Genomic DNA, 27577 nt, shown 5'->3' with positions numbered 1-27577 from the left:
GGGCGCTGCCGGGTGAGTGGGCTGCAGCAGGAAGGGACGTGTACTCACCCCACCCCGCCCGGACAGTCCGGTCCTCAGCTGTCAGTGGCTGCTGCGGCTTTGCCTTCATGAAGCCCCTGGGCCAGGCCGGGGGTCGGCAGAAGCGGTGGGGGCCTACCTGCCTCAGGATGATGGTGGCGTTCTGGTACCTTCGGGCATGTGCTGTTTGCTGAGGGGCGTGGGCTTTCAGAGCGAGGACGGAGCTGCCTGGAGCCCAGGATGGAGGAGCGGGGCCGCCTGCCAAGCTGGTATAGCTAGAGGGCCCAGGCTGGGGTGGAAGACCCCCCCCCCCCCAGAGGTAAAAGATAAAAGGGCCCTACTGGAGGTGCTGAGTGGAGAACCTTCATGACAGGCACAACTCCCCTTCTTGTTCCTAAATGAAGCGCTTGCTTGAGATCTTCAGGAGAAGCCTGGGCCCCCCCGCCGCTGTCGAGGGTCTTAGCCGCCCCGGGCTCCTCGGCCAGGAGAAGGGCCAGCCGTGCTCAGGGAGAAAGGTGGGGTGCCAGCTGGCAGGGCCCGGAGCTTCCGGGGATTGGGGCTGGTTTCGGGTGGGGGAGGGGCTCCTACAGCTGCTGCCCATTGGGGTGCAGGGTGAAGGGCCCCACCAGCCAGCTGAGCGGAGGGCTGTGCTGCACGCTCTCCAGCAGCTGCTCCAGCCCCTGCCACGCCTGGCGTACGCCCTGGCGGCTCTGGGCCAGGCGCTCGGCCGGCAGCTCTGCCACGGAGGCGGCAGAGGAGACAACGCTGTGGAGCTCGCAGAGGCTGTGCCGCGCCTGCCTGAGCTGCCACCGGAGCTCGGCGGGGAGGCCCTGGAGGCCGGAGGCCAGGCTGCTGTAGGCCACATGGAGCTGCTGGACAAGGCTGCAGACCCTGGACAGAGCCCCGGCGGCTGGCACCTGTGGGCGGAAGGAGGGAGGTGAGCGGGGCTGGAGGGGAGGGGCAGGAGCGCCGGCCCCCTGGTACGCACCTCTCGGGCGCCGGCTTGGCTGCTCAGATCCTGGTCCGGCCACGGCTGCCAGTCTGGAGCCTGCTGGGCCTTCTCAATCTGGAAAGAGCCCAGCAGAGACATGAGGCCTTCTTGGCAGGGACCTCCCCGATACTCCCCCGGGGGCGGCATTCCCAGGCCTGGCCTGGAGCTTCGTGTCTACCTTTCCTGTGGCGTGGTGGAAAGGTTTAGGGCCAGCTGCACCAGGATGGTTCACGTAAAGAGGCAATAATCCAAATTTCTCATGAGGTTGTCAGGGAGCTCAGCAGAACGGCAGGGGCACCATGTCGCACCCCAGCTCAAAATCCTCCCACGTCTCCCAGTGAGTGGCCTTTGGACCGAATCCAGTTCCTCACCATGGCCTGTGTGGCCTGCTCAGGACACTTGCAACCTCACCTCCTGCTGACATCCCGCTGTGCTCTCTGCTCAGGCCACGCTGGCTTCCTTTTGTCCCTTGAGCACGTCAAGCATGTTATTGCCTCAGGGCCTTTGCACGTGCTGCCCACTCAGCCTGAAACATGCTTCCTCTGGCCCAGTACGGTGGCCCCCCCAGGCCCTCCCTGCCAGATCTCTGTCTCTCCTCAGAGGCCTATCACTGTCGAGTTACCGTGAGTTTCTTTGTTGTTTATCTCCCACCCTTGGGTGGGAGCTCTGTCAGGACCTTTTTCTCCTTGCTTTTTGGGTCCCTAGCACATAGGAACCCCCCCACCCCCATTGACTAATCTTCCTTTGTCCTCCTGAGAGCTCAGCAAGTGGACCAAATGTTGACTCCAACTTTCCATCACCCTCCCAGCTCTTAACCGCGGCGACTCCATCAGGGGGCCTACTAGTCATCTCCAGGTTACCCTGTCCAAGACCAAGCCTTAAGGTTCACCACCCACCCACCCAGGGCATTTCTAGGTGTCCCCTGCTAAAAGTCCCCAAGGCCTCATAGGGTCTTTTCTCTCTCTCACGTCTCACACCTAAGCTGGTAGGTCTGCTTTGGAAACACATCCAGAACCCAACTGCCTCTTGCCACCGCCGACGCTACTCCCAAGGCCCCCCTCAGCATTTGCCAGGATTTTTTCAGAAACCTCACTCATTTCCTGGCTCTGGCCCTTGACCCTGGTGGCCTGTCCTCCCCACAGTAGCCAGAGGGATCCCCTTAAATAAAATGTCTGTTGCATCAGGCCAACCCTCAGCCCCCAGTCCTGGGCGCTGCGGGGTGTGGAGCAGCCTCCCTGCTCCCACCCACTCAATGCCAGGAGCCCGCCCGCCCCCCCCCACCCCCGCTGGGTGACCACCACAGACATCCCCAGGCATGGCCCAGTGTCCCCTGGGGGCACGACTGCCCCGTTGAGACCCTCTGGGTTGGAGCAGTGGTCCTCAAATTGCGGCTCACCACAGACCCCTGGGGCACTGATGGAAAACACAGATGCCTGAGCGCATCCCAGGGATCCCCACTCAGGCAGCATGGCTGGGTTCCTCGCCACCTGTGTGGATGGGGCTGTTCGACACTGACGACCCGTGACCTTGAGGACCTAGAGGTGCTCAGACCTGGGGGTCCATCACCGTCTGCATCAGCCATAGACGGGAGGCCACTAAACTTCCTACCGCAGGCAGGTCAGCCCCAGCACCCACAAGGAGCCAGCGTGGGTGTCAGTGGTGCTGCAGGGGGAGAAAGCCTGGGGCGGAGGCGTGAGTGGGGCTGGCGAGAGGGCATGACCCCGCTGGCTCGGTGCTTGTCCCCACGGTGCTGTTCAAGTCACCTTCCGCTGGGCCCTTCCTTGCATCACTGAACCCCACCCAGATCGCATCGGTTCCCCCTACCCTGTCAGCGCCTTCACTTTACCCTCCCCTGCCGCTGGCCGCCCTTCTGCTCCTTGGAACACACCTAGCTTGTTCTCAGGCCACTGTCTGTCCTTGCGGTCCCCACTTTCCACACGACTTGGCTCAAACAGACACGCTCCTGCCCTGCCCCTCTCTGCACGACTGTCTTGTTTCCCTCTCTGCAACCCCGTTGGTGGCAAGTATTGGGTCTTGTGTCCATCTTCCTCCCTGGAATACAAGCTCCTTGAGAGCAGACCCGTGACTGAGTGGCCGACGGCCATTGTCTACTAGGTGCTCAGTATGTGTCTGTCGAGTCCCCCCCGTGTGGCTGAGGAAGGCACTGGTGGAAGGGAGGGCTCTTACCAGCCAAAACGCGTCCTCGAGCTGGGCCAGCACGTCCAGGGCCTGGAACTGGCCTTGCTGCAGGTGGCTCAAGGCGTGCTCGAAAGCCCGCTGGCGGAAGCTGGGGTCCAAGTCGCCCAGACGCACGAAGTAGCTGCTTTGGTCGGCCGTGGCCTCCCTCAACCGGGGCTGGGAGGCAGCCAGCTGAGCTGAAAGGGAAGACAGGGTCGCTCGACCCGAGAGGCCCCTCGGGCGTCAGGGGCATGTGTTGGACAGACGACCGGGCCCCTGGGAGCTGGGACCAGCCTGTCTTGTTCTCACCTTGCTCCTCGGCGCTCATGGGCTGGAAGATCTCCCCCAGCTCCTCCAGTGCGTCCCGGAGTGTTGCAAAGCCCCGGGCTCCTTCCTGGCCGCAAGTGGTGGCCCCAGGCCCTACGTCATCCTTCTTGCCCAGGGCGGCCTCTGGGGTGAAAGTCACCTCAGCTGACACGAGGCCCTTGGTATTAGTGGTGGCTTTCCCAGCAAGGTCTAGGCGTGCACACAGAGTGTCCGGGGGCCTGGAGACCCCACAGGACTGAGCCTCATGAGGGTTCAGGATGGTTTGTTCTCCTTCATCTGGGGCTCCGGAAGTGGCGAGTCCACCAGAGGCAGCATCCTGGGAAACAGGTAACCAGTTCTGGATGGTTCCGAGACCAGTCTGCACACCTCCTCGGGCCACGTTCCCTACCCTGGTGAGCCCAGTGGACATGGCGTCTTTGGTGCCGGTGAGGACAGCCTTCGAGGTGTCCAGACCCCACTGAGCAGCAGCATTGGCCACATTCACGGCACCAGCCATGCCACTGGAGATGGTGTTCCTTGTGCCAGCTGAAACATTTGGGGTTGTATTCAGCCCAGTTTGCACAGCCCCTGTAGCCACAGTCACTGCCCCAGTGAGTCCTGTGGACACTGCATCTTTGGTGCCTGTCAGGACGGTATTGGTGGTGTCCATGCCAGTCTGGACGGCCCCCTTGGCCACGCCCATTGCTCCAGTGAGGCCAGCGGACACTGCATCTTTGGTGCCTGTCAGGACGGTCTTGGTGGTGTCCATGCCAGTTTGGACGGTGCCCTTGGCCATGTTCACTGCCCCAGTGAGCCCAGTGGACACTGCATCTTTGGTGCCTGTTAGGACAGTCTTGGTGGTGTCCAAGCCCGTCTGGACGGCCCCCTTGGCCATGCCCATTGCTTCAGTGAGGCCAGCGGACACTGCATCTTTGGTGCCTGTCAGGACAGTCTTGGTGGTGTCGACGCCGGTCTGGACGGTTCCTTTGGCCACGCCCATTGCGCCAGTGAGGCCAGTGGACATTGCATCTTTGGTGCCTGTCAGGACAGTCTTGGTGGTGTCCATGCCCATCTGGACGGTTCCTTTGGCCACACCCATTGCCCCAGTGAGCCCAGTGGACACTGCATCTTTGGTGCCTGTCAGGACGGTCTTGGTGGTGTCCACGCCCGTCTGGACGGTTCCTTTGGCCACACCCATTGCTCCAGTGAGCCCAGCGGACATTGCATCTTTGGTGCCTGTCAGGACGGTCTTGGTGGTGTCCACGCCCATCTGGACGGTTCCTTTGGCCACACCCATTGCTCCAGTGAGCCCAGTGGACACTGCATCTTTGGTGCCTGTCAGGACGGTCTTGGTGGTGTCCACGCCCATCTGGACGGTTCCTTTGGCCACACCCATTGCTCCAGTGAGCCCAGCGGACATTGCATCTTTGGTGCCTGTCAGGACAGTCTTGGTGGTGTCCACGCCCATCTGGACGGTTCCTTTGGCCACGCCCATTGCTCCAGTGAGTCCAGCGGACATTGCATCTTTGGTCCCTGTGAGGACAGTCTTGGTGGTGTCCACGCCCGTCTGGACGGTTCCTTTGGCCACACCCATTGCTCCAGTGAGTCCAGCGGACATTGCATCTTTGGTCCCTGTGAGGACAGTCTTGGTGGTGTCCACGCCCATCTGGACGGTTCCTTTGGCCACGCCCATTGCTCCAGTGAGTCCAGCGGACATTGCATCTTTGGTGCCTGTCAGGACAGTCTTGGTGGTGTCCACGCCCATCTGGACGGTTCCTTTGGCCATACCCATTGCTCCAGTGAGCCCAGTGGACACTGCATCTTTGGTGCCTGTCAGGACGGTCTTGGTGGTGTCGACGCCGGTCTGGACGGTTCCTTTGGCCACGCCCATTGCCCCAGTGAGTCCAGCGGACATTGCATCTTTGGTGCCTGTGAGGACGGTCTTGGTGGTGTCCATGCCCATCTGGACGGTTCCTTTGGCCACACCCATTGCCCCATGGAGTCCAGTGGACACTGCATCTTTGGTGCCTGTGAGGACAGTCTTGGTGGTGTCCACGCCCATCTGGACGGTGCCCTTGGCCATGTTCACTGCCCCAGTGAGCCCAGTGGACACTGCATCTTTGGTGCCTGTCAGGACGGTCTTGGTGGTGTCCACGCCCATCTGGACGGTTCCTTTGGCCACACCCATTGCTCCAGTGAGTCCAGTGGACATCGCATCTTTGGTCCCTGTGAGGACGGTCTTGGTGGTGTCCATGCCAGTTTGGACGGTGCCCTTGGCCATGTTCATTGCCCCAGTGAGCCCAGTGGACACTGCATCTTTGGTGCCTGTCAGGACGGTCTTGGTGGTGTCCACGCCCATCTGGACGGTTCCTTTGGCCACACCCATTGCCCCATGGAGTCCAGCGGACATTGCATCTTTGGTACCTGTGAGGACGGTCTTGGTGGTGTCCACGCCCGTCTGGACGGTGCCCTTGGCCATGTTCACTGCCCCAGTGAGCCCAGTGGACACTGCATCTTTGGTGCCTGTTAGGACAGTCTTGGTGGTGTCCATGCCCATCTGGACGGCCCCCTTGGCCACACCCATTGCTCCAGTGAGGCCAGCAGACACTGCATCTTTGGAGCCTATCAGGACGGTCTTGGTGGTGTCCATGCCAGTTTGGACGGTGCCCTTAGCCATGTTCACTGCCCCAGTGAGCCCAGTGGACACTGCATCTTTGGTGCCTGTGAGGACGGTCTTGGTGGTATCCATGCCAGTTTGGACAGTGCCCTTGGCCATGTTCACTGCCCCAGTGAGTCCAGCGGACATTGCATCTTTGGTGCCTGTTAGGACAGTCTTGGTGGTGTCCACGCCCGTCTGGACGGCCCCCTTGGCCACACCCATTGCTCCAGTGAGCCCAGTGGACACTGCATCTTTGGTGCCTATCAGGACAGTCTTGGTGGTGTCCATGCCAGTCTGGGCAGTGCCCTTGGCCATGTTCACTGCCCCAGTGAGCCCAGTGGACACTGCATCTTTGGTGCCTGTCAGGACGGTCTTGGTGGTGTCCACGCCCATCTGGACGGTTCCTTTGGCCACGCCCATTGCTCCAGTGAGCCCAGTGGACACTGCATCTTTGGTGCCTGTTAGGACGGTCTTGGTGGTGTCCATGCCAGTTTGGATGGTGCCCTTGGCCATGTTCACTGACCCAGTGAGCCCAGTGGACACTGCATCTTTGGTGCCTGTGAGGACAGTCCTGGTGGTGTCCACACTCATCTGGATGGTTCCTTTGGCCACGCCCATTGCTCCAGTGAGCCCAGTGGACATTGCATCTTTGGTGCCTGTCAGGACAGTCTTGGTGGTGTCCATGCCCGTTTGGACGGTGCCCTTGGCCATGTTCACTGCCCCAGTGAGCCCAGCGGACACTGCATCTTTGGTGCCTGTGAGGACTGTCTTGGTGGTGTCCACGCCCGTCTGGACGGTGCCCTTGGCCATGTTCACTGCCCCAGTGAGCCCAGTGGACACTGCATCTTTGGTGCCTGTCAGGACGGTCTTGGTGGTGTCCACGCCCGTCTGGACGGCCCCCTTGGCCACACCCATTGCTCCAGTGAGCCCACTGGACACTGCATCTTTGGTGCCTGTCAGGACAGTCTTGGTGGTGTCCATGCCCATCTGGACGGTGCCCTTGGCCATGTTCACTGCCCCTGTGAGTCCAGTGGACACTGCATCCTTGGTGCCTGTGAGTGTGGACTGGGTCATGCCCAGGCCTCCTTGGACCACGCCTTTAGCTGTGTCTACGACGTTGGCCATCCCACACGAGAAGGCATCCTTGGTCCTGGTCATCTTGGACCACACTAGGTCATTTGTCCTGGAGATGACCTGATGAGGAAGGACATTCGTGATCAAGCAGAGAGTGCTAGACACCTCACTCCCCACCCTTCCCCAGATCTCCACCTCATCCCTAACATGCCCCGGGGAGTGGGACCTTCCTCCCAGAGGCCCAGCCTGCTCACCTCCCACCCCGACATACCTCCCTCCCTGGCTTCCAGGATACAGCCTACTGAGCTCTGTCACAGCGCCACATGGTTCCCCTGACACAATAGATCCCCCACTGCTGACAGCTCTTCCCTAGCACCTCTGGGACCCTCCTTGCTCAATATCCCTTAGCCTTGTGCTCAGTAAGCCATTGACTTACATGTTTTCTTCATCTTGCCTAATCCCTATGGCAATTTTGAGACAGGTTTCCCCATCATGGGGAGAAATTTGAGGAGGCCAAATGCTTGTTAGCACGAACGTATTCAAGTAAGAGAAGGGGATCTGGGTATCTATGTTTAGAAAAGTAATAACTGGAAAAGTACAGGGCCAAGTATTGGGTTTGAGCCATAGGAAACTGTCGATAACTCGGTAGGTCAAAAATGAGGGCAGTTTCCCTCTTGTTCATCCAAACTGCTGAAGGGCTGTGATGGCCTCAGGGTTGCCACCACCCAGGTTCAACCAGCAGTTTCCTATTTCCAATTCAGGGGTTCTTAACCCAGGGTTAGGGGTGACCCAGGGTGATCCTGCCCCCCTCCCCTCCAGGGGACACTGGGCGATGTCTGGGGACATCTGTGACAATCACAACTTCAGGGAAGAGGGTGCTCTTGGCATTGAGTGAGTGAGTGAGTGAGTGGGGTCAGGGATGCTGCTCAGCAACCCCCAGTGCCCAGGACGGCCCCACACAGAGGATGACCCGGCCCTGAGTGGGCAAGACGACTGAAGTTGAGAAGCCCTGAAATGTTATTCTCACCACCTGCCTCCTGCCCAGCATCGTCTCAAGTGGGCATCTTGCCCACAGAGACCTGGGTTCAGCTCTTTCCCACACTTGCTGTGTTACCTCAGGCAAGCCACATCCCCTCTCTGAGCCTCATTTGAAGAGTGGCAATTAAAACAGCACCTCCTGGACTTCCCTGGTAGTGCAGTGGTTAAGAATCCGCCTGCCAACGCAGGGAACATGGGTTCGAGCCCTGGTGCGGGAAGATTCCACATGCCACGGAGCAACTAAGCCCGTGCGCCACAACTACTGAGCCTACACTCTAGCGCCTGCGAGCCACACCTACTGAAGCCCGCGTGCCTAGAGCCCGTGCTCCACAAGAGAAGCCACCAAAATGAGAAGCCTGCGCACCGCCACGAAGAGTAGCTCCCGCTCGCCACAACTAGAGAAAGCCCATGCACAGCAACGAAGACCCAACGCAGCCAAAAATAAATAAATAAATAAATAAATAAAATAATCCCCTCCCAGCCATTTAAAAAAACAAATAAACAAAAACAATAAAAACAGCACCTCCTTCAAAGATTGGCAGAGAAAACTGAGTCAAGGTGCCTGAAGCACTTTGCAGGGAACAGGTGCTCCATTAATGCAAGTGAAGAGGGGTGGAGGGGGAGGAGTGAAAAAGTGGGGAGGGGGGCCCTCAGCTGCCGGGGTCCATTTTAATTTGTGCCACAGGGTGAGCCCGGTGGTTCTTTGCCCTCTGAGATGCTCAGCTCTGGCCGAGCTCAGGGCAGAGCGGAGTCGAGGAAGACTCCAGTGTGGGGTGTGTGCTGGGCGGAAGGGTTGTATCAGGGCTCTGTCATCCTGCTATGGCCCTCAGCAGTCTTACATCAGCCACTCGGCTTGCCCTGGCCCTGGGGACGTGGTTATATGGGCGGTCCCCGGTCATCCAGGACCGACGGTGGATGCATCGTTGGCCACTGTTCAGCCTCTGACTGCCCAAGGTTCAAATCCCATGCTACAATGTCTTGCTGTGTGACCTGCGGCAGGTGGCTTGGCTTCTCTGTGCTTCAGCTTTTGTGTGGGGTTCTATTGCTCCCTTCCTCGCAGGATGGTTGGGAGGCTTAACTATTAAGCAGCACATGTAAACACTGAGCCCAGAGCCTGACACAGGGTGAGTGAGTTACCACTGTTTGGGTCGTAATGTGCTAGGCACAGAACTGGAGTGGGGGTGGCGGGTGTCTGTAGACCGGATGGAGCCTCATGGTGCCAGGCAGTAAGGCAGTACTGCACCCATTTCACAGATGTAGAAACAGAGGCTCAGAGGGGAAGACTGGCCTGGAATCCCACTGGGGTGTCTGCCTGCTCCTTGGCCTATGACAACCCCCAGACGGCAGGAACTGAAACATCCCAGGAGGAGGTACCCAAGGGGAGGCGGAGGCCATTAGACCAGACCAGGCTCTACCAGCCCCTCTCACCCTGTCTGAAAGCGGCAGCGTCTTCTCAACGCCCCTGGTCGTCTGATCCGGGTCGGTGGCCACTGTGGGGACAAAAGACAATCAGGCAACCCAGGGAGGGACACGCGCTGGCATCAGCCACCCTGAAGCCCATTGCACAATCAGTGGGCACAGCCCAAAAGGTCAGGAATGTCCCAGCTGCCCTGCCAGGGACGGCAGAAGGTGACATCCACGGCCATGGGTCTGGCTCCCTTAATCCCCAGGGGTGGTCTCCTGGAGCAGGGGTTCTCTAGAGTTTTCTCTGCCTGGGTCCTGGGTGCTGGACGCCCACCCAGGGTGATGCAGGGAGAGGACGTGGGGCCCCGCCCTGCCCCACTCCACCACAGCTGGCAGCCGCCTACCGGGCCTGGGTATGTGGAGCAGAAGTCAGCTGCCTCCGGCTCCGGGCCCAGAGCGGCCGCCCTAGCCTGAGCTCCCCTGCACCAGCCCCGCTTCAGGACTTGGAGCTAGGGCTGCCCCAAGCACCCCAGCTGAGCAGGCTGTGTGGCGCCAGGGAAGCTGCTGCCCCTCTCTGGAACCAGGATCAAAATCTTTGATGAGCTTAGACATGCAGAACGCCCAGCCCCTGGTCCACAGGGCGTCAGAAATGGGGTGATGGAAGGTGGACGGGGGGGTTGAGAATGTGGGGGGCATTGCTGGCTGTGCCCCCTTGGGCCACTTATATTTATGCCTCAGGTCCCCATCTGGAGCTAAATGAGCACGCCAGCTGCGTGGGGTCTGTTGAGGTGACGCAGGCACCTATGAAGCACCCCCAAGATGGGCAGAAGTCCCTGCAGGGGTCCATCTCCAGAGCTCCCGCCTCCATGGAGCTGTCCACTCACCCTCAGCCTGGGGCTGGGCAGTCTCGGCGGCTGGAGCACTTGTGGGATGGGCGACCGGCTGGGCCTCTCTCGCTGAGCTGTGGGCGTGGGCCACCGGGTTCTGGGCAGAACTGAAGCCAGGCAGGGACCCAAAGAAGCTGCCCAGGGTCTACATGGGGTGGGGGGCAGCATGAGCAGAGCCAGGCCGTGGTGGCGGTGGGGTGAGGGGAGCATCAGAGAGCCCTGGGTTCCCAAACCACCTCAGGCCTTGCTCCTGGATGACCTCGGCCACTCTGAGCCTCAGTCTCCTTGCCTGAGCAATGGGCAGGTTCAGCCTGCCTCCCATGGACAGAGAGAAAGTTCATCCTCTAGGTCTCTCTCCTTTTCCTTCCGTGGCCCACATTTCTCAGCTGGGGAAACTGAGGCTCAGAGAGGGGCCGAGGCTAGCACAGGGTAACACAGCAAGGAAAGAACTGAGGCTTGAGTGCATCCTCCCACCCCCCACCCTCCAGCTTGGGACCGGAGGGAAGATTGGCACTGTGGCCTTCAGAGCCCTCCCTCCCCCACACACCCCCAGGAAGCCCCTCCAGACCCCAGGACTGTGGAGGTCACCTTTCCAAGGTTCTGGGGTCTCTCCAGGCCCCAGTTGTGATCTTTCCCTCCCACGCCTGCCCTCACCTTGCCCTTGGGTTTGGGGGGATCCCGGCGTCCTTCATCTTGAGCAGACATGGTAATTCTCTAAGCAGCTGGAAGGGCAGAGAGGGGGCATGAATGGCGGGTCCCGGGCCTCCTGCCCCACACCCATAACCCTGAGAAGTCCCCCGATACCCGCCCGGAGGCCAGCCTCACCCTGGCATTGCTTACCTGGGTCGTGTGAGGGTCCCCTGGAGTGACAGGCAGCACAGCTCTGCTCTCAGCTCCCAGGCCTTATAGGGTCTGGGGTGGTGCAGGCCTGGCCGGCAGAGGCAGGCGGCCAGTGGGCCAAGGGAGGGCCCTGGATAGTCACGTGCCTGCCCGCTCCAGCGTGGGCCCCGGGCCCAGCACCTTTCCCCTGCTCTCAGCACTGGGCAGCCTCTGCCTGTGGCACCCACCCCCACCAGGCTGAGTGATTCACGGGCCGTCCTGTACCCTCAAGGCACAGCCTGCACACTCTCGGCCTCTGATTTCCATCTGTGTGATGGGCATGGTTCAAGTCGCTCTGCTGGGCCACCTTGGCCAGTTACCATCCTTGTGCTTCAGTTGCCCCCTCCAGACTCCTCACCGTGGCCCACAAGGTCTTACCTTCCTCCCTGCCCTCATCTCCCTCCCTCTCTGCCCCCCTCACTCACCATGCTTCAGCCACACAGGCCTCCTCTCTGTTCCTCCAAATCTCCAGGCATGGCCCTGCCCCAGGACCTTTGCACCTGTTATTCCCTCTGCCTGGAGCATCTTCCCCAGACACCCACACAGCTTCTTCCCTCACCTCCACCAGGCCTGTCTTTTGTTCACTGCTGTGTCCCCTGCAGTAGAACAATACTTGGCACACAGTTGGCAACTTAATAAATGTTCAGCTAAACGGACCAACCCATAGGGTAGTTGTGAGCGTGAAATGAGGTCACGCATGTAACCTGTTAACCCCAGTGCCTGGTACCTAGCAGGTGCTCAACAAACATCAGCTTAGCATTGTCCAGGCAGAAAGAGAGGAGCAGGGTCTGTCCTGAGCAGTGAGGGGACATGTCACTCTCCAGAAGGGACTTCCCTTGAGAAAGGGCCTAAATACAGACCAAGACAGGACACCAACAGAACTGGAGGTGCCCTAGAAGTGAGATCCAGGCCTGGTGGGCTTGGGCCAGCCGAGGGTGGATTCCTGGAAGAGGCATCCTTTACCTGAGGCCACAGAGCTGGGAAGTGGCAGAGACGGGATTTGAACCCAGATCCAGAGCCTATATGCCAGCAGGCTGTCTGTGGGTGGGTGTGCAGGCAGAGAAATGACTGCTACGCCCTCCTTGAATGCCCCCTGCCCGCCCCTGGGACAGGGATCCCAGCTGTGTCCAGTTGATGACTCTGGGTGCTAAGCTGGGAGGAGGGAAGGTCCAGCCACTGGGCCTGATGACCCCCAGGTCGTTTCCTTGGAGCCATCACTGTGTTTGCCAAACAGTTGGGGAACAAAACAGGGGTGTCTCCCAAACTCCTCAGCCAATGCTTCCCAAAGGTGGTGGCAAAGGGGGGTGGGAAACCCAGGGTGTGCCTCTCCCCTCCCCTCCCCTCTCCGCAGGGCTGCCACAGCATAGCAAAGGGGGAGAAACCCAGCAAAAATAACAAAAATCATAAACACCGAGTCAGGTCCCTTCCCTCCTCTGCCCACAGCCCTCCAGGGCTCCCACCACCCTCAGGGTAAAAGCCAAAGTCCTTCCTGTGGCCCACAAGACCCACCCTGTCCCCTCCCTGCCCTCCCCTCCTCCCTCTCTTCCCCTCGCTCACTCTGCTCCAGACACACGGGCCTCCCGGCTGTTCCTCCAACACACCAGGCCCGGTCCTGTCCCAAGACCTTTGCACCAGCTGCCCTTTGTGAGGAATGCTCATCCATCTTTGCACATATGTCACCTTTTCAGAAAGGTCTTCCTGGACCCCTCCTCTCCTATTTTAAAAAATATCGCCCTCCTAGAGGGCAGAATTTTTCTGCATTTTCCTCACTGCCGTGCCCGCAGGGTGCAAGACTATCTGGCACACAGCAGGCGCTATTTAATAACTATTTGTTAAATGAACCAACGAATGAGTGAATGAACGATAGCTTCCACCGGTGAACGGCCTACTAGGATTGAGAGCTGCTACCTTACTCCTACTTTCATACCTGTTTCAGAGGAGAAAACTGAGGTCTGGAGAGGAGCAGTGGCTTACCCATCCATTTGTAGGCAAGGGAGGGACTCAACCTCAGGGCCTTAACTACTGCTCCCTCCCCCCAAATTCCAGGACTTACCTCAAGCTCTTTCCCTCCCCTCAGGGCTGGTCATACTGATTCTCCACTGCCATGCCTTTGCCTGAGCCGATCCCTCTGTCACCTGCCCCTTCTGTGTGTCATTCAGCTCATCCTCACCAAGCCTGGCCCTCCAGGAGCCCCCAGCCTTGTGAGGGAAGAGAAGGCAAGGCTGCCTGTGGTTTATGTCCAGGTAGAAAGCAACTTGGAGCCCCAAGAAGGTGGGCTGCAGAGGGTTGGAGCTATCCCACCAGGGGAGAGTCAGGGAAGGCTTCCTGGAGGAGGTGTCATTGGGGCTGGACTTAAGAATGGATGAGATGTAGCTGAGAGATGGGGGGAGTGGGGGAGGCATTCCAGGCACAGCCTGAACAAAGGCCCTGAGGTGGGGGAATGTGCACAATTCAGTGGGACTGCAGCAGTGTCTCTGTCAGCCCAAGGATGAAACCAGAAGTCCTCAAGTGCCAGGGTGAGGAGCGTGGACGTTTGGTCTGAGGGCAAAGGGAGCCACAGACATTCCCGAGGAGGGGCAGGGAAGTGAATCTAACTGGTGGGAAGTGGTTGGGACTCCCAGAGCCACCCCTGGACCAGGTCCCAAGGAAGCCAGGGAACACCCTGACCTCACCACATCAGACTGTGCTTTCCCAACACCCTGCCCGGCCACAGGGGAGTTTAAGGGACAGCGAAGAACACGGTCAGAGGACAGGGGGCCCCCACGAGACTGGCCTGTGCCCCTTACCCTGCGTTTGTGTCCCCCATCCTGACCAGTGCAGCCAGAGAAGCCACAGCAAGTTCAGCTCCTACAGGTCCAGTGAGGAGGGCATAGGAGGGGCTGCTCCCCCTCAGCCCCCTCCTCTTGATCCTTTGCAGTTTCCAAGAAATTCATTAAAGTGGGAACAGCTTCCATTCCAGGAACCTACATCTGAATGCTTAACCCGGGTGGGTGGGGCACTAACCGTGGAACTCCGGACAAGATGTCAAGTTGGTCAGGGACGCATCACTCCTTTCAAATTTCGAACCCTAGCTTGTGCCATACGGCCGCACACCTCTGAGGCCCCCAGCACCCCGCCACTGAGACCCACCTCGGCTGGAACAGAGGCCACTGGCCTTTGCGCAACACGAAGCACCTTTATTCTGGAGAGCAAAACCCCAAACAGCAAAGCAAGTGGGTGTGGCAGGTCCAGCTGTTGAAGCATCTTTGGGGACCCCTCAGTCCAGGATAGACAAGCTGGGGGAGGAAGGGGACACTCACTTTTCAAAACCCCAAACAGAAGCGTGTGCTTCTATCTGGGCAAAACGTGCGACTCTCTGGGGAGTTTTGATCAGCTTCTTGGGGTGGGGCAATGCGGGACCACAGCCAGTGAATGCAGCTTGGGGCTAGTCAGACCTGAGTTAGGTTCAAGTCCTCATATGTCCAAGGGAAAGACTGGGGAGGGTCTAGTATCAGTGAAGCTGGTCTAGGATTCAGAGTTAGGTCCCCAGCCCCCAACTCTGCCTGGGCCAAGGCCAAGGCATCGTCTAGTAATGCTGATGCATGGCCGCTAGGGGGCAGCAGGGATCTCGGGGTGCAGGACGGCCTCCAGCTGCCTTCGCTGCCCAACGGCCCCATCGGGTCAGAAGTCCAGTTCTGGCATCAGGGTGTGCTTGCGGCGGCTGGGGGCCTCAGGCTTCTCCTCGGGAATGTCCCCGGGGAGGCCCATCCCGTCCCCGTACTGGGCTTGCCAGGCTCTCTGCTGGGCCGGCCAGTTCAGGTGTGCCCAGCGGGGGTCGGGGCCCCCCACGACCTCATCCACCAGGGCCTCCAGGTCGGGCGGGGGCCCGGGCCGCTCCACGAGGATGGGCGCGAAGGGCCCGACCAGCCAGGGCAGGGGCACGGCCTGCGCCACCAGCTCCAGCAGCTCCTCCACGCACGTGTAGGCCCGGGCCACGCTGCCCCGGCCCTCGGCCAGCACGGCCGCCGGCACATCCTCGAAGCAGCTGGCGTCGGCGAAGGCGGCCTGCAGGGCGTCCACGCTGCGCCGCACCTCGGCCACCTTCTCCTGGGCGCTGGGGGGCAGGCCCCGCACGCTGGTCTCCAGCGCGTCCACGGTGCTCTGCAGCTCCCGCATCAGGCTGCGGGACAGCATCAGGGTCTCCAGCTCTGCCTGCGGGGGACAGGGTGGCGGGGGGAGAAGGGGGAGTAGGGAGAGTAGGGAGAGTAGGGAGAGAAGGGAGAGAAGGGAGAGAAGGGAGAGAAGGGAGAGAAGGGAGGGGAGGGGCCTGGGTGTCCCGGATGGACCCCCAACAGGACCCCCGCCCTGCCTCAGTTTCCCCACGGACTCTCCAACCAGCTGACCTCAGTACTTGGTTGGAGCTGGCTGGAGCCCCGCCCCTGGCAACCCCTAGCAGATCCAGAACCCCTCCCACGCCCCCCCAACCCCCCTTCTCCACGCCATCTTACCTGACTGCGGCGGCCGTTCTCTGGGGAGTGCTGGCTCCAGCCCTCCCACAGCTCATGCACCTTCCCAGGGTGGGCTGGGGTGATGGGCGTCACCCCGCACTGCATGTGGTCAATCTGTGGGGACAGGGACCATAGTAGTCAGAACTGGAGGATTTGGAGTGTTGGGGGAACCAGGACCCTAGCGTGGATCTGGCCTCAATAGGCACTTACAGAACATCCACTGTATGTAAACCTTCCGTGCCTACTGATCCAGCCTGGCTGATCTGCCCATTTTCTCCCCTGCCCATGGCCAGACCTGAGACCTGTGGTTCCCCTGAAACTCAGACTCACTGCCAGGTTTTGCCCATGCTTGTGCCTCTGCTAGGAACACTCTCCTCTCCATCCCATCCCGCTGCCTGGTTCACTTCAGTTCAAGTCTCACTGTAGACGTCACCCACTCCAAGAAGCCTCCCTTCCCCGGCTCCTGGCTGGGTGGATCCCTCCTCCGGGTCCCAAAGAACTCAGCATGCTCTCCCATCATGACCTTAGTCCCCCTACTGGACTGTGCGTGTCCTGAGGGGGCCACTGGGCCTTCAAGTGCCCAGGAGAGGGCAGGTATTAGAAGATTAATAGAAATAAACTGTGGTCCACACAGTAGAACACAGTCTGACCTCCGTATCCGCGGGCTCTGCATCTGCGGATTCAACCAAGATTCGCAGTTGGTTGAATCTGTGGATGCAGAACTGTGCCATTTTACAGAAGTGACTTGAGCATCCTCGGATTTTGGTATCCGTGCGGGGTCCTGGAACCAATCCCTCACAGATACTGAGGGATGACTGTTATTCAGCCTTAAAAAGGAAGGAAATTCTGAAACACGCTACAACATGGATGAACCTTGAGGACACGCTGCTCAGTGAAAGTAGCCCACTCCGGTGCTCACAGGTGCCCTCTGGTGGCTGCTTCAGGAAGGACAGACTGTGGGGACCAGGATGAGAAACCAGGACCATGGTTGAGTAATCATGACTGGACCCAGGTGGAGCAAGAGGAAGGAGGAGATGTAGGCGGGTTCTGGGTAGACTTTGAAGGTAGAGCCAACAGTACTGGCTGATATGTCGGATGTGGGACAGGAGGAGAAGAGGGAAGTTGAGGGTGACTCCCAGGTTTTGGCCTGAGGCCCTGGAAGGACAGGGCTGTCATCAGTTGAGATGGGGAGAGGGATGCAGCAGGAGCAGGTTAGGGGCGTCTGAACTCATCAAACTCAGAAAACAGGAGCTGTTATGTTCCTCTGGAGCAGGGAGCGATGCACAGCGGGGAAAGAAGCTGGGTTATCAGCTAGAACCTAAAGGCTGGGAAGATTGTGATTGGTGATGGGAGAGCCCGGGAAGAGGTACCTTCACTCTCTTCCTATCCATCTTAACCGCCTATAACTTCCCCTCCTCCACAAAACCTCTTCCTGCCTCCCCAGGCTGAGCCTTGACCCCCACTGAATGCCTCCAGCCCCGGGTCCCTCCTCTGCCCCAGCCCTGCACATACACGGTTCCGCCTCCCCCTTTCAGACTAGCAGGGGACCAGGTAGTCCGCGGGCACTCAATCCACGCATGCTGGCCGACATCACGGGGTGGGAAAGAGGGGCAGGCAGAGGGCTCTCACCAGCTCCAGAGTCTCCTGCAACTGGGCCAGCGTGTCCTGGGCGTGGTGTTTCCTCCGCCTCAGTTTCCCCAGAGAGTGCTCGTATGCCAGGTGGCGGAGCCGCGCCGACAGGGAACCCAGGCGTACAAAGTAGCCCTGATGTCTCCGCTGCTCTTCCACGGAGCCCACTTCCGGGCCCTCAACCTCCGCTGCCAGCGCCGCTGGAGGACGGGATGGGGAGGGGAGTCAGCGTGGCCACGCCCTCCGTTTCTGGGTGGACGCGCCCATGGGCTCCCACAGCTTGTATATTTCCCCTCTACAATATCAATTCATGCGACCGTCCCCAAGCCCTCCGATGTAGGCACTATTATTAGCTCTATTTACAGATAGGAAACCCAAGGTAAAGAGAGGTGAAGTCCCACAGGGTGCAAGAGGCCGACCTGGGATTCGAACCCAGGCACTCGTAACCACTTTACTGACTGCCTCGGTGCGAATCCCGGGTCTCTTTACCTTGATTTTCCTCACCTGTGAATGGAGCTTATAATAATGAAAGAGTCACTTACAAGTGTTTGGCCCACAGAAGGTGCTTCAAAAATGGCTCACAGCCTTTCTGCGAAGGAGGGGGCACGCCCCATGTTCCTCCAGTGCCATAAAGCAGGGTTTGGAAGTCAGATTGTCTCCAGGGTCAACGGACTAGATGCAGAACACTGGAGAATGGTGGGGTTCAAGGGAACCACGTAAAGGGGAGGACGCCATTCAACCCAAATATTTGATTTTTCAAGGCAAGTTAGAAATCAGGATTTGTAGGGCAAAACCTGATTTTTAAATGCATGTGATGAATTAAACCATTTTAAAGGCATTGCACAGGCCAAATACTACAGTATGGAGGGCCACCAGCTGGAGGCCATGGCCCTCAAGTCTATAAGCCCCATATACTCTCGGGGCTCTGGGCAGTCAGATTTCTAGTAGGATGTGGGTTGGGGGAGGTCAGGCCTGGGCTGGAGCTCCATGTTCCCTACTGATCTGCTATGTGGCCTTGGGTGAGGCCGGGACCTCTCTGATCCGTAACCTCCAGGGATGGGTAGGAGGATTCAGGGGCGAGCGGGGAGGGCTCTGGCCTTACCAAGCTCCTCCTCAGTCATGGGCAGAAAGTGGTCCACCAGCTCCTCTGACTTGCCCAGCACTACGTCCACGGCGTGGCTCATGGATCGTTTCAGCTCCACACTCCAGCGGCGGCCTTGCCGAGCCAGGCCTACCATGCCTGTCACGCCACTAGCCACCACGTCCTTGGCCGAGGTCACCACCTGGCGGAAGGGGCCCAGCTCCAGTTGCTGTAGGTCTCCGGTTCCCTTCCCCTGCCCCCAGCTCCCTGAGGCTGCGAGGCAAGGACCCCTGGCCCCTGTTTGGCTCTGGGCCACAATTTCCCCTCTTATAAAATGGAGGAAAATCAAATCTTCCTCACAGGGCTGAAGGGATCCCCAGCACCAGCTGGCACATATTATGTGCTCAGTAAACACAGGTGTCAATTATTTTCATCTGGTGGCTGTTTTGTTCCAGTTGACCAAAGCCTGACTGGGTCCTGGAGTCCAGCTGGCCCAGGTGTTCAGGCTGCGTTTCTCGCTGCCACCTCCACCCCCTACAGCTTCCCCACCATCTGGTGGTGCTGGGTACCGTCTCTGAAGGTTGCTGGAGAAAGGGCAGCTTCTCCCCCAGCTTGTCCAGGCCCCTGCAGGCGAGATCGTTCACTGTGGCCACTGGAGACAGAGAGGCAGCGAGCGAGAATTGGGGAGATGTCAAGGGAGAGAGGGACACAGGGACATAGAGGGAGGGGATGCTGGAGGGAGAGGCAGAGAAAAAAGGAGACACACACACACACACACACACACGGAGGGAAAGACAGAGGGGGCACCTGGCTGGCCCCCTGCAAGGGGCCGGGACCCTGAGTGTGTGGGTGAACCACCAGGCTGGACCCTGTCTCTCTGCCCTTCCCGCCTCCACCCTGCCACCGCTGCTGCCAGCACCAAGGTGACTCCTCACCCATGTCCAGCTCAGATGCCCCAGCGAGCAGGCTCAAGGTCACACAAGCCGGCTGAGAAGGAGGCAGGCGAGGCCCTGGGCTGGGACCCTCAGGTGATCCCCTTCCTCGGTCAGATGCGAGGCCGAGGGTCTCTCTGTCCCCCAACCCCACTGCTAGGTTGGACCCCCTGAGCTGGTCACAGGCTCAGGACAGGTGGAGGAAGGGGCAGACAGGGGAGGGAGATTGGACAAGGAAAGGGACCCAAGGCACATCAGGCTAGCCAAAGGGAGGAGGACAGTGAGACAGACAAGATGGGGACAAAAGGAGGGGGGGGCCCAAGGAAACAGCTAAGGGCAGATGGGCAGGTGATCAAACTACAGAGGGACAATAAGCAGAGACAGAGGGCACGAGGGATGCAGGTAGAATGGGGGACGGGACAGGCAGAGAATGGAGGGTGAGATGGCACAGGCAGAAGGACCAAGAGAGGGGATGACACAGGTGGATGGGGGACAGGCAGGTGGACAGAGTAAAGGCACACAGCATAGGTGAGACTGCAGAGGGACACCCGTCTCAGGGGGTCCACTGCAGCAGCTGTCATGCAGATGGAGCATGAGAGGGTGGGGCAGTGGGGCAAACCACAGGACCCAGGACTCTGGCCAGGGGGACTCACGCTGGGGCTGCAGGTGGCTGAGCAGCGGCTGGGCGTGGTCCAGGGCACGCGTGGTCAGGCCACACATGCAGTGCTCAGCCAGGCGGCAGGCGGAGCCCAGCAGCGGGTGCCTGTCCTTGGCGGCGCTGTAAGCATCGGAGACTGCGGTGCACGTGGCCCTGACCAGGGGCAGGGCCGCCACACGCTGTACCACGTTCTGCAGGAAGGGGTGGCGTCAGAGGGGTCCCAGGTGGAGCGGGGGAGCTCAGCCACATGCTAGAGAGCCCACTCACCCTCTCTGGGCTGGGACGAGGGGCAGGTGAGAGGGGTGGGGGGGAAGTATATTGAGCGCAGCTGCGCGCAGGCCATGGACACCCGCACCGAGGTGCGCCTAGAGCTCCTTTTCTCAACAGCATACACAGAGCGGGACCGGTTCTGAAAGACTCAGTCTCCTTGAGGGAAGAGCCATTAGTGTCTGGTCATTAAGGGCACAGCCTCTGGAGCAAGACCACCTGCATTCAGTTCTGGTTCTCCACTTCCAAGCTGTGTGAGCTTGGGCAAGTGCGTGAACAGCTCTGTGCCTCAGTCTCCCTATCTGTAAACTGGGTTTCTAGGGCTGTGATGGGGATCCAAGGAGTACAATATGTGAAGCGCTCGGAACAGTGAATGATGCAGAGTATAGGCCGTGATTGCTATTATTATTGTTGTTGTTAAGAGTGCCATGATGGTGGACACAGAAACAGAGAGATACACGTAGAGACCCAGAGATGGGAGTGGGAGAGAGTTGGGCAGAGGCCAGGTAAGCTGGCTGAGAGTGTCTGGAGAGACACACCCCAGAGACACACCCTTCCCTGGGCCTCACTTTGCCCCTCTGGGAAATGGGTGGAATGTGCCTCCCCCAACCATGCTCCAAAATGCCCTCAGAGTAAGGTGCTCGAAGCAAGGGCAGGGGGACCCAGTCTGAAACTGTCCCAGGAGGGACTGCCCACCCCCTCCTCCCGTGCCGAGCTCCATGGGAGGTGCAGCCCCTTACCTGCTGGTCCTGCTCCCACAAGCTGGGTCTGGGGGCCTGAGCCGCCTCGTCTTCTGACATACCGACTGCAAACAGGGTCACCCTGGGGGCAGGACAGAGTGATGGGCCCTTGCACGCCAGCCCTCCCGGCTCCCACCCAAGCCCTGGGTTCTGTCTGGCTGGGCTTGGTGACCCGGTCAAGTCTCCTTCCCTCTTGGGGCCTCAGTTTCCTCATATGCAAAATGAGGTAACGATAATGCCTACCTCAGAGCGCCCTTTTCAGGGACAATGCATGCACAGGGCTCTGCACACAGCAGGTGCATAGTAGAGAACCTCTGACAAAGTGGAGGCCCTGCAGTGATTCAAAGCATGGGCTCTGGGCAGAGAGACACCTGAGTTCGAGTCTGACCATTACCTGCTGTGTGACTTTGGGCAAATGCCTTCACCTGTGTGGGCTGTTGCCTCCGTTGCAGTTAGGGAAGATCCCTGTTGCCCTGGCCCAGGATGGAACCGTGCAAGCAGCCCCCTGCGGGGGTGCAGGTGGTCGCCGCAGAATCCCAGTAAACCCACAGTCCAGTTGGATACACAGGGAAACTGAGACAGACAGTAGGTCCATGGTGGGCCCAAGGTCACTCAGCTAAGTAGACTCAGAGCGGGACTTCGACCTCAGACTCCCCGTCTGCAGTTCTTCCCCCGTCCGCACCCAGCGCCCTCAGAACCCCAGCCCTCTCCCAACTGGGTCCTAAGCTTTTGCCAACTGGGCCAAGGGTCTCAGCCACCTGCTCCGGCCTGTCACACCACTCCTCTCCCCAAGCCGCTGAGCTCTCGCCCTCCCGCCCTCCCACCCACCCACCGCGCCCCCGGGCCTGCTGGGCACTCCTGAACGCCGCCTGCGACGCACTCACCCGGGCGCGTTCAGCTTCAGCCCAAAGGTGCTGCAGCAGACCCCAGACTTAGGCTCCAGTCTCCGACCCCAGCCTTCCCCGCCCCCCTTATAGTGACTTGGGGGGCGGGACCTTCGGGGACCGACCAATAGGGAGAGGCCTGAGGGGGCGTGCCCTGGGCGGGGCTCCGGGGCCCCTCGCCCTACCCAGGGGCTCCCAAGCTCCCCGCGGTTGCTATAGCAACTTGGGGACGCTCTATGCCAAGGATTGAGTTACTTTCCTTGGCTAAGTTTGACCACCTGTCACCCTCACTGCTGTTGCCGCAGAGACGGTGGAGAGCGATCACAGCCCCCCACCGCTTCGCCCAGTGACCTTGGGCAAGTCCTCACGGTCTTTCTTTTTACTTTTTAAAACCTGCCGCTTAACTAAGCCGGAAGACAGGCCGGCCCATTCACTTGGATCCCCATTTTACAGATGAGCAAAGTGAGGATCAGAATACTTAAACCACTTGCCCTGGGTCGCCTAGCGATTGAGGAATGTGATTCAAACACAGCTCTGCCAGACTGCAGAACCCTGGCTTTCATCACCACACCTGGAATGACCACCAACGTGGGCATGACCCTCCTTCCAGGGAGCTGCAAAAACCGAGCATGCCCCAAACATCCCAGGGTCCCCCCAGTCTGACCTCGACCCCCACCATGCCCAACATTGTGTTGGAAGGTGGCCCCGAGGTTCTGGAGCTGTGAAAACACAGCCCCCAGGGCCTCTGCCCAGCTGTTCAGCCCCATCCAGCCTGCCCATGCTCGTCCTGGGCAGCTGCTCCCCTGGTTATCACAGGCCAGCATGAAAAATTGTTTGGAGCCCTGAAGCAATCTGGTTTAATTTAAACCTTCCCCAGGACACAAGCTCTGGAAGGAATCCACTGGTAAAACGACACCTTGGGCAATGGTCAGGGTTTTATTACCAGTTAAATCCAAGGATGGGGAAAGGGGGAGGAGCAGACACAGCCATCAGATCCCAACTGCTATCGATTTGGGATTTCATGGCATGCCTCTCCTTTCCTTCTACTTCATTCTGGAGACCTAGGAATTCGCCTTGGGAGAATGCAAGGAACACAGCAAATACATCCAATTCTGTTCAACAGTTATTTATTAACCCCTTCCAGTCTGACCTCAAACCGAGTGATGCCGAGTAAGAGGGAACCCAGCCCCAGGCCCTGCACTCAGAGAACCCCTGAAACTGGGGGAGACAGAGCCAGATTGAGCCAACCTCAGTGTGTCCAGGACAGGTTGGAGGAGCCAGAGACCAAGAGACCCGGGAAATAGGGGAAAGAGATTTCTGGAAGAGGATACAGCTTGAGCAGAGGCAAGGAAGCAGAAAGAGCCCGAGGTGTGTTTGGGGCAACATGGGCGAAACAGGTCCCAGCAACCATGGGAAGCCCAGCCTCACCCTTAGAAGGTGGGATTATTTGCTAAGTGGGGTGCGGCATCCTGCCAAGCCTTGCCTCCCCACCCCGCCCCCAGCCCCAGGCTTCAAGGGGACCTGGCCACCACTAGGAGCATCTGGCCCTTCAAGGCTTTAGGGCCAGCACAGCGTGTGTCATTGCGGAAGAACATCTTGTCTTCGTTGGCCACCAGCCACTCAAAGAGGTCGTCCAGTTTCCGGTCGCAGATCCAGGGATTACCTGAGAGGTCAAAGCCGTCCTTCATGTTCCCGGCAGCCTTCCCCAAGGACATCCAGAGCCCCTCGGGCACGGTGGTCAGCAAGTTGTTGGAGAGGTCCAGCATGTCCAGCTTCTGCAGACCTCGGAAGGCGCCGGCTGCCACCGTGGCCAGCCTGTTGTCGTTCAGGAAGAGGTAGCGCAGTTTTGGCTGGTGCGCCAGGAGGCCCTTTCCGAGCTCCTGCAACCTATTGCCCTCGAGGTGCAGCCGTTCCAACCTCAAGGGGCCGCTCAGAAGGTCAGGGCGCAAAGTCTGCAGCTGGTTATTGCCAAGGTCAAGGATGAGCAGGTCGGTGAAACTGGCCAGCAGCCCAGGGGGCAGCGTCTGGAGCTGGTTCCCGGATAGGTCCAGATGCCGCAGGGCTTTCAGGCTGTGCAGCCACGAGGCCTCCAGAACTTTCAGCTGGTTTTCCTTCAGCACCAGGGTGTGGAGGGCAGCTGAGACCTGGAAGAGGCCAGGAGGCAGCCGGGTCAGGGCGTTGCGGGTCAGATCAAGCACCTTTAGCTGAGGTACAGGCAGCAGGAACTTGGCGGAGAGGTCCTCCAGCTGGTTGCTGGAAAGGTGCAGTTCCTGGAGGTTAGGGATGCCCTGGAGGGTGTTGGCAGGCAGCTGAGTCAGGTTGAAGAACTCCACGGCCAGGTAGACGGTGTCAGCTGGGAAGTAGTGGGGGAGTCTGGCAGGTGGTTGGCAGGAGATGGAGCTGCCGTTACCCGAGTGCGACACCAGGCAGGCGTCTGGATTTGGGGTGACCCCCTGGGCTGAGACCACAAATAACAGCAGCAGGAAGAGGATTCTAGAAAGATGGGAGTCCCAGCCTACTGGGCTGCAGGCAATGACAGAAAGTGCTTAATAAGTCAAAATAATGATATTATATACCCAGCAAAGTGAAAATATACCCAGAATCTGCCTGCTTCTTCCCACCTCTACTTTCACCCGGCCTCATTGCTGGCCTGGACTAGTGTAGTAGTCCCCTCCTCCTCCTCTCCTGGCTTCCACCCTCAACACCCCCCCACACACACAGCTGCCAGAAGTAGCTCCTGTTCCAGGAAGAATTCTATGAAACCTGAGTTTTTTAGTCTGACCGCTACATACTACCCTTCCCCATTGTCAGCCCAGCCCCAATGGACTATTAATTATTTGCAGTCCAACTTGCTAATTTCTTCTGCTCTCACTTGTTTTCTGGGTCATTTCTTGTCTCCCTGGCTCCATGTTTTGAAGGCAGAGCCTATGAACTCTTACTCGTCCTGCAAAACCCCAGCTCCAATGGCCCCCTTTCCACAAAGCTTTCTCTGACCCTCCCAAGCAGAATTCTCAGTTTCCCCCATCTGGGCTGCTCCTCTTTCTGTCTAGCCCTGTCTAGGTTATCTGTGCCCAGCCCCACCTTGCTCCAAAGTTCTGGACTCCAGTTACAGACGGGACTCTGAGCATGAAAAGTGCATCCTGCCTCGTACAGGTCTGGAGGGAGGCATTTGGTTTTGGGATGGCGAGATTTACAGTTGGTACTGGAATCCTTCGAGAGCTGGGGCTTCTGTTCCTCCCGGTCCCTCCAGCAGTAATGCCCTAGCCCAGCAGCCCTAGAGACCGCCTGAACATCCTTGGTTACTACAGCCCATGGACCACCTGGGCCTTCTGCAGGGAGTGTGTGTATGGGAATGAGTCTGTCCATAGACGTAGCCTGAGGGTCAGTCTGTTCCAGCCTGCAGGCCTACGTCTGGCCCTGTGACTTCAGTGGGTCAGACGGAATGTCCATGGATCTCTGCACTGCCTGGTGTCCGGGGCCTGCCCAGGGTGGGCGGGGTGGGGACCTACCTCTGTTTTCGCTCTAGGCTCCAAGAGGACATGGCGGCCTCTCTCTTTTCCATCCAGGTTCCCTTGGTCTGGCAAGGTGGCCTTATACCTGCCTGGGCTGGGGACAGGGGCACCAGCCATTGGGAAGTCTCCACCCACATCCTGTTCCCGTTAGTGGCTGGACCTGAGCCAGGCAGGGGAAAGGGAGGGGTCAGGATTGCAAAATTGCTTCCTGGCAGAGGGAGGACAGAAGGTGGACTGCCCACCGCCTTCTCGACCCTGTTTCTACCTAGTTTTTCTTTTCCCTGAGTCCTGCTTTTGGGGAGTGGGTACCCAAGAGTCTCTGAGGCTGAGTCCCCACTTTCCCCAATCTAGGAATCAAGGGTCAAGTTTGTAAGGCGCCAGTCTGTCCTGGGAGATGGGGACAGCTCTTTGAGCAAGAGGTACTATTTATAATAAATTTGAGCAACCAGGAAGCTCAGTGAAGAGAACAAAAAAACACTTGTCTTATATTCATAACATATTCTTATTTTTTTTTAGTAAAATAATTTTTAAAAAAAGAATTCAAAAGCAAGTGATGCTAAAAGTCTCCACAGTCTTTGAACAATGGTCTGGGAGGGACTAAACCTGGTTCTGAATCCCAGCTCTTCTGTGACTGCTCTGTTTTGTGAACTTGGGCAAGTGGCTTAACTTTTCTTGGCCGCAGTTTCCCTATCTGTGAAGCTGAACTCGGTCTCCGAGAGCCCCTTCCATTCTTTCTTTCTTCAGCTGAAGCTGATGTGCTATTTGTTTTGGACTTTTCTCATCTCCTAATAAGTGCATCTGAAGGCTCACACTTCCCTCTGAGAACTGTTTGACTGCATCTCACAGGTTTGGCTATTCAGTGCTTAAATTCTTGTTGAGTTCTAAACATTCAGGTGTGATGTATTACCCTTATCCGCATGCCTGGCTATGGCCTCTTTTTCCCAGCCCAATCTCTGAAGGGTTTTGTCCCTATTCAGCTGTGAGGATGACTAAGCATTCTGTCTTAGTGGACATACGGGCTGAGAGGGAAACACACAGGCTGGCATAGACCGGCACAGATAAAGAAAGACAGATAACCACCTGCGTGAAATACACGGACATACATAGTGACCAAGAGACAGGGAAAAACACATAGACCCAGAGACACAGACAGGGCAGGACACACAGGAGAGAACAACATATCTGCAGAGATGGACACACAAAAACAGACACACACACAAACAGGAAAAGGACCTGAGTAGACGTTTTTCCAAAGAAGACATACAAATGGCCAACAGGTACATGAAAAGGTGCTTGACATCACTAGTCATCAGGAGAATGCAAGTCAAAACCACAACGAGATGTCACCCACACCTGTTAGGATGGCTTCATCAAAAAGACGAGATAAGAAGTGTTGTGAGGGTGTGGAGAAAGGGGAACCCTTGTGCACTGCTGGTGGGAATGTAAATTGGTGCAGTAGGGAGTTTCCTCAAAAAAAAAATTAAAAATAGAACTACCATATGATCTGGCAATCTCACTTCTGGGTATGTATCCAGAGGAAATGAAACCAGTATCTTGAAGAGATATCTGCCCTCCCGTGTTCATTACAGTACTATTCACAATAGCCAAGACGTGGAAACAACCTAAGTATCCATTCACAGATGCATGGATAAAGATGTGGTGTATATATGCATAATGGAATATAATTCAGCCATAACAAGGAAGCAAATCCTGCCCATTTGGGACAACATGGATGAAACTTGAGGGCATTATGCTAAGTGAAATAAGTCAGGCAGAGAAAGACAAATACTGAGTGATCTCAGTTATGTAAAATAACCAAATTCATAGAAACCAAGAGTAGAATGGTGGTTGTCAGGGACTGGGGGGGTGAGGGAAAGGGAGAGATGTTGGTCAAAGGATATAGACTCCTGGCTATAAGATGCATAAGTCCTGAGGATGTAATGTACAGCGTGG

At 58.2% G+C, this 27577-nt stretch overlaps 3 protein-coding genes across 6 annotated transcripts; all 3 read right to left on the bottom strand.

Annotated features, from left to right (window-relative positions):
* Positions 1-508: 508 nt before the first annotated feature.
* PLIN4 (perilipin 4) lies at positions 509-12073 on the bottom strand. 2 transcript variants are annotated; one of them, XM_022557137.3, is made up of 8 exons: positions 11210-12073; positions 10553-10700; positions 9693-9754; positions 8329-8331; positions 3497-7346; positions 3197-3384; positions 1050-1084; positions 509-1008 (listed from the first exon to the last, which is right to left on the bottom strand). In XM_022557137.3, the coding sequence occupies exons 1-8, from the start codon at positions 11258-11260 to the stop codon at positions 603-605; spliced, it is 4743 nt and encodes a 1580-aa protein (XP_022412845.2). In that variant the 5' UTR covers positions 11261-12073; the 3' UTR covers positions 509-602. The 2 variants fall into 2 exon arrangements, with proteins under 2 accessions (XP_022412845.2, XP_089761760.1); XM_089905634.1 differs by lacking the exon at positions 8329-8331 and having other exon boundaries at positions 509-935; positions 1007-1084.
* Positions 12074-14597: 2524 nt separating this feature from the next.
* On the bottom strand, positions 14598-21370 carry PLIN5 (perilipin 5). Of its 2 annotated transcripts, XM_089905620.1 has the most exons (8): positions 21229-21354; positions 20217-20412; positions 19201-19283; positions 18653-18833; positions 17551-17750; positions 15888-16035; positions 15755-15856; positions 14598-15642 (listed from the first exon to the last, which is right to left on the bottom strand). In XM_089905620.1, the coding sequence occupies exons 1-8, from the start codon at positions 21286-21288 to the stop codon at positions 15095-15097; spliced, it is 1518 nt and encodes a 505-aa protein (XP_089761746.1). In that variant the 5' UTR covers positions 21289-21354; the 3' UTR covers positions 14598-15094. The 2 variants fall into 2 exon arrangements, with proteins under 2 accessions (XP_089761746.1, XP_022412680.1); XM_022556972.3 differs by lacking the exon at positions 15755-15856 and having other exon boundaries at positions 14598-15625; positions 15922-16035; positions 21229-21370.
* A 1852-nt stretch (positions 21371-23222) lies between these two features.
* Positions 23223-25741, bottom strand: LRG1 (leucine rich alpha-2-glycoprotein 1). 2 transcript variants are annotated; one of them, XM_022556976.2, is made up of 2 exons: positions 25622-25741; positions 23223-24635 (listed from the first exon to the last, which is right to left on the bottom strand). In XM_022556976.2, the coding sequence occupies exons 1-2, from the start codon at positions 25672-25674 to the stop codon at positions 23624-23626; spliced, it is 1065 nt and encodes a 354-aa protein (XP_022412684.1). In that variant the 5' UTR covers positions 25675-25741; the 3' UTR covers positions 23223-23623. The 2 variants fall into 2 exon arrangements, with proteins under 2 accessions (XP_022412684.1, XP_022412685.1); XM_022556977.3 differs by lacking the exon at positions 25622-25741 and adding an exon at positions 25194-25504.
* Between the last annotated feature and the right edge of the window lie 1836 nt (positions 25742-27577).

This window comes from Delphinapterus leucas, unplaced genomic scaffold, assembly GCF_059928025.1.
Source record: "Delphinapterus leucas isolate spDelLeu-1000000601 "Yukka" unplaced genomic scaffold, BTC_Dleu_Yukka2 spDelLeu_asBTCV2_sq25, whole genome shotgun sequence".
NCBI classification, from domain to species: Eukaryota; Metazoa; Chordata; class Mammalia; order Artiodactyla; family Monodontidae; genus Delphinapterus; species Delphinapterus leucas.
This window is presented reverse-complemented; position numbering and strand designations above follow the sequence as displayed.

Coding starts and splice junctions, on each gene's coding strand:
- PLIN4 (XM_022557137.3), bottom strand. CDS start 11,260: ATGTCTGCTCAAGATGAAGGACGCCGGGATCCCCCCAAACCCAAGGGC. Junction 3,385..3,496: donor CATGAGCGCCGAGGAGCAAG/GTGAGAACAAGA, acceptor CTTCCCTTTCAG/CTCAGCTGGCTGCCTCCCAG. Junction 1,009..1,049: donor CAGGCTCCAGACTGGCAGCC/GTGGCCGGACCA, acceptor CCGGCGCCCGAG/AGGTGCGTACCAGGGGGCCG.
- PLIN5 (XM_089905620.1), bottom strand. CDS start 21,288: ATGTCAGAAGACGAGGCGGCTCAGGCCCCCAGACCCAGCTTGTGGGAG. Junction 20,413..21,228: donor TGTGGGAGCAGGACCAGCAG/GTAAGGGGCTGC, acceptor CCCTTCCTGCAG/AACGTGGTACAGCGTGTGGC. Junction 15,643..15,754: donor GGGGTCCTGTTGGGGGTCCA/TCCGGGACACCC, acceptor TTCTCCCCCCGC/CACCCTGTCCCCCGCAGGCA.
- LRG1 (XM_022556976.2), bottom strand. CDS start 25,674: ATGGAAAAGAGAGAGGCCGCCATGTCCTCTTGGAGCCTAGAGCGAAAA. Junction 24,636..25,621: donor AGCCTAGAGCGAAAACAGAG/GTAGGTCCCCAC, acceptor CATTGCCTGCAG/CCCAGTAGGCTGGGACTCCC.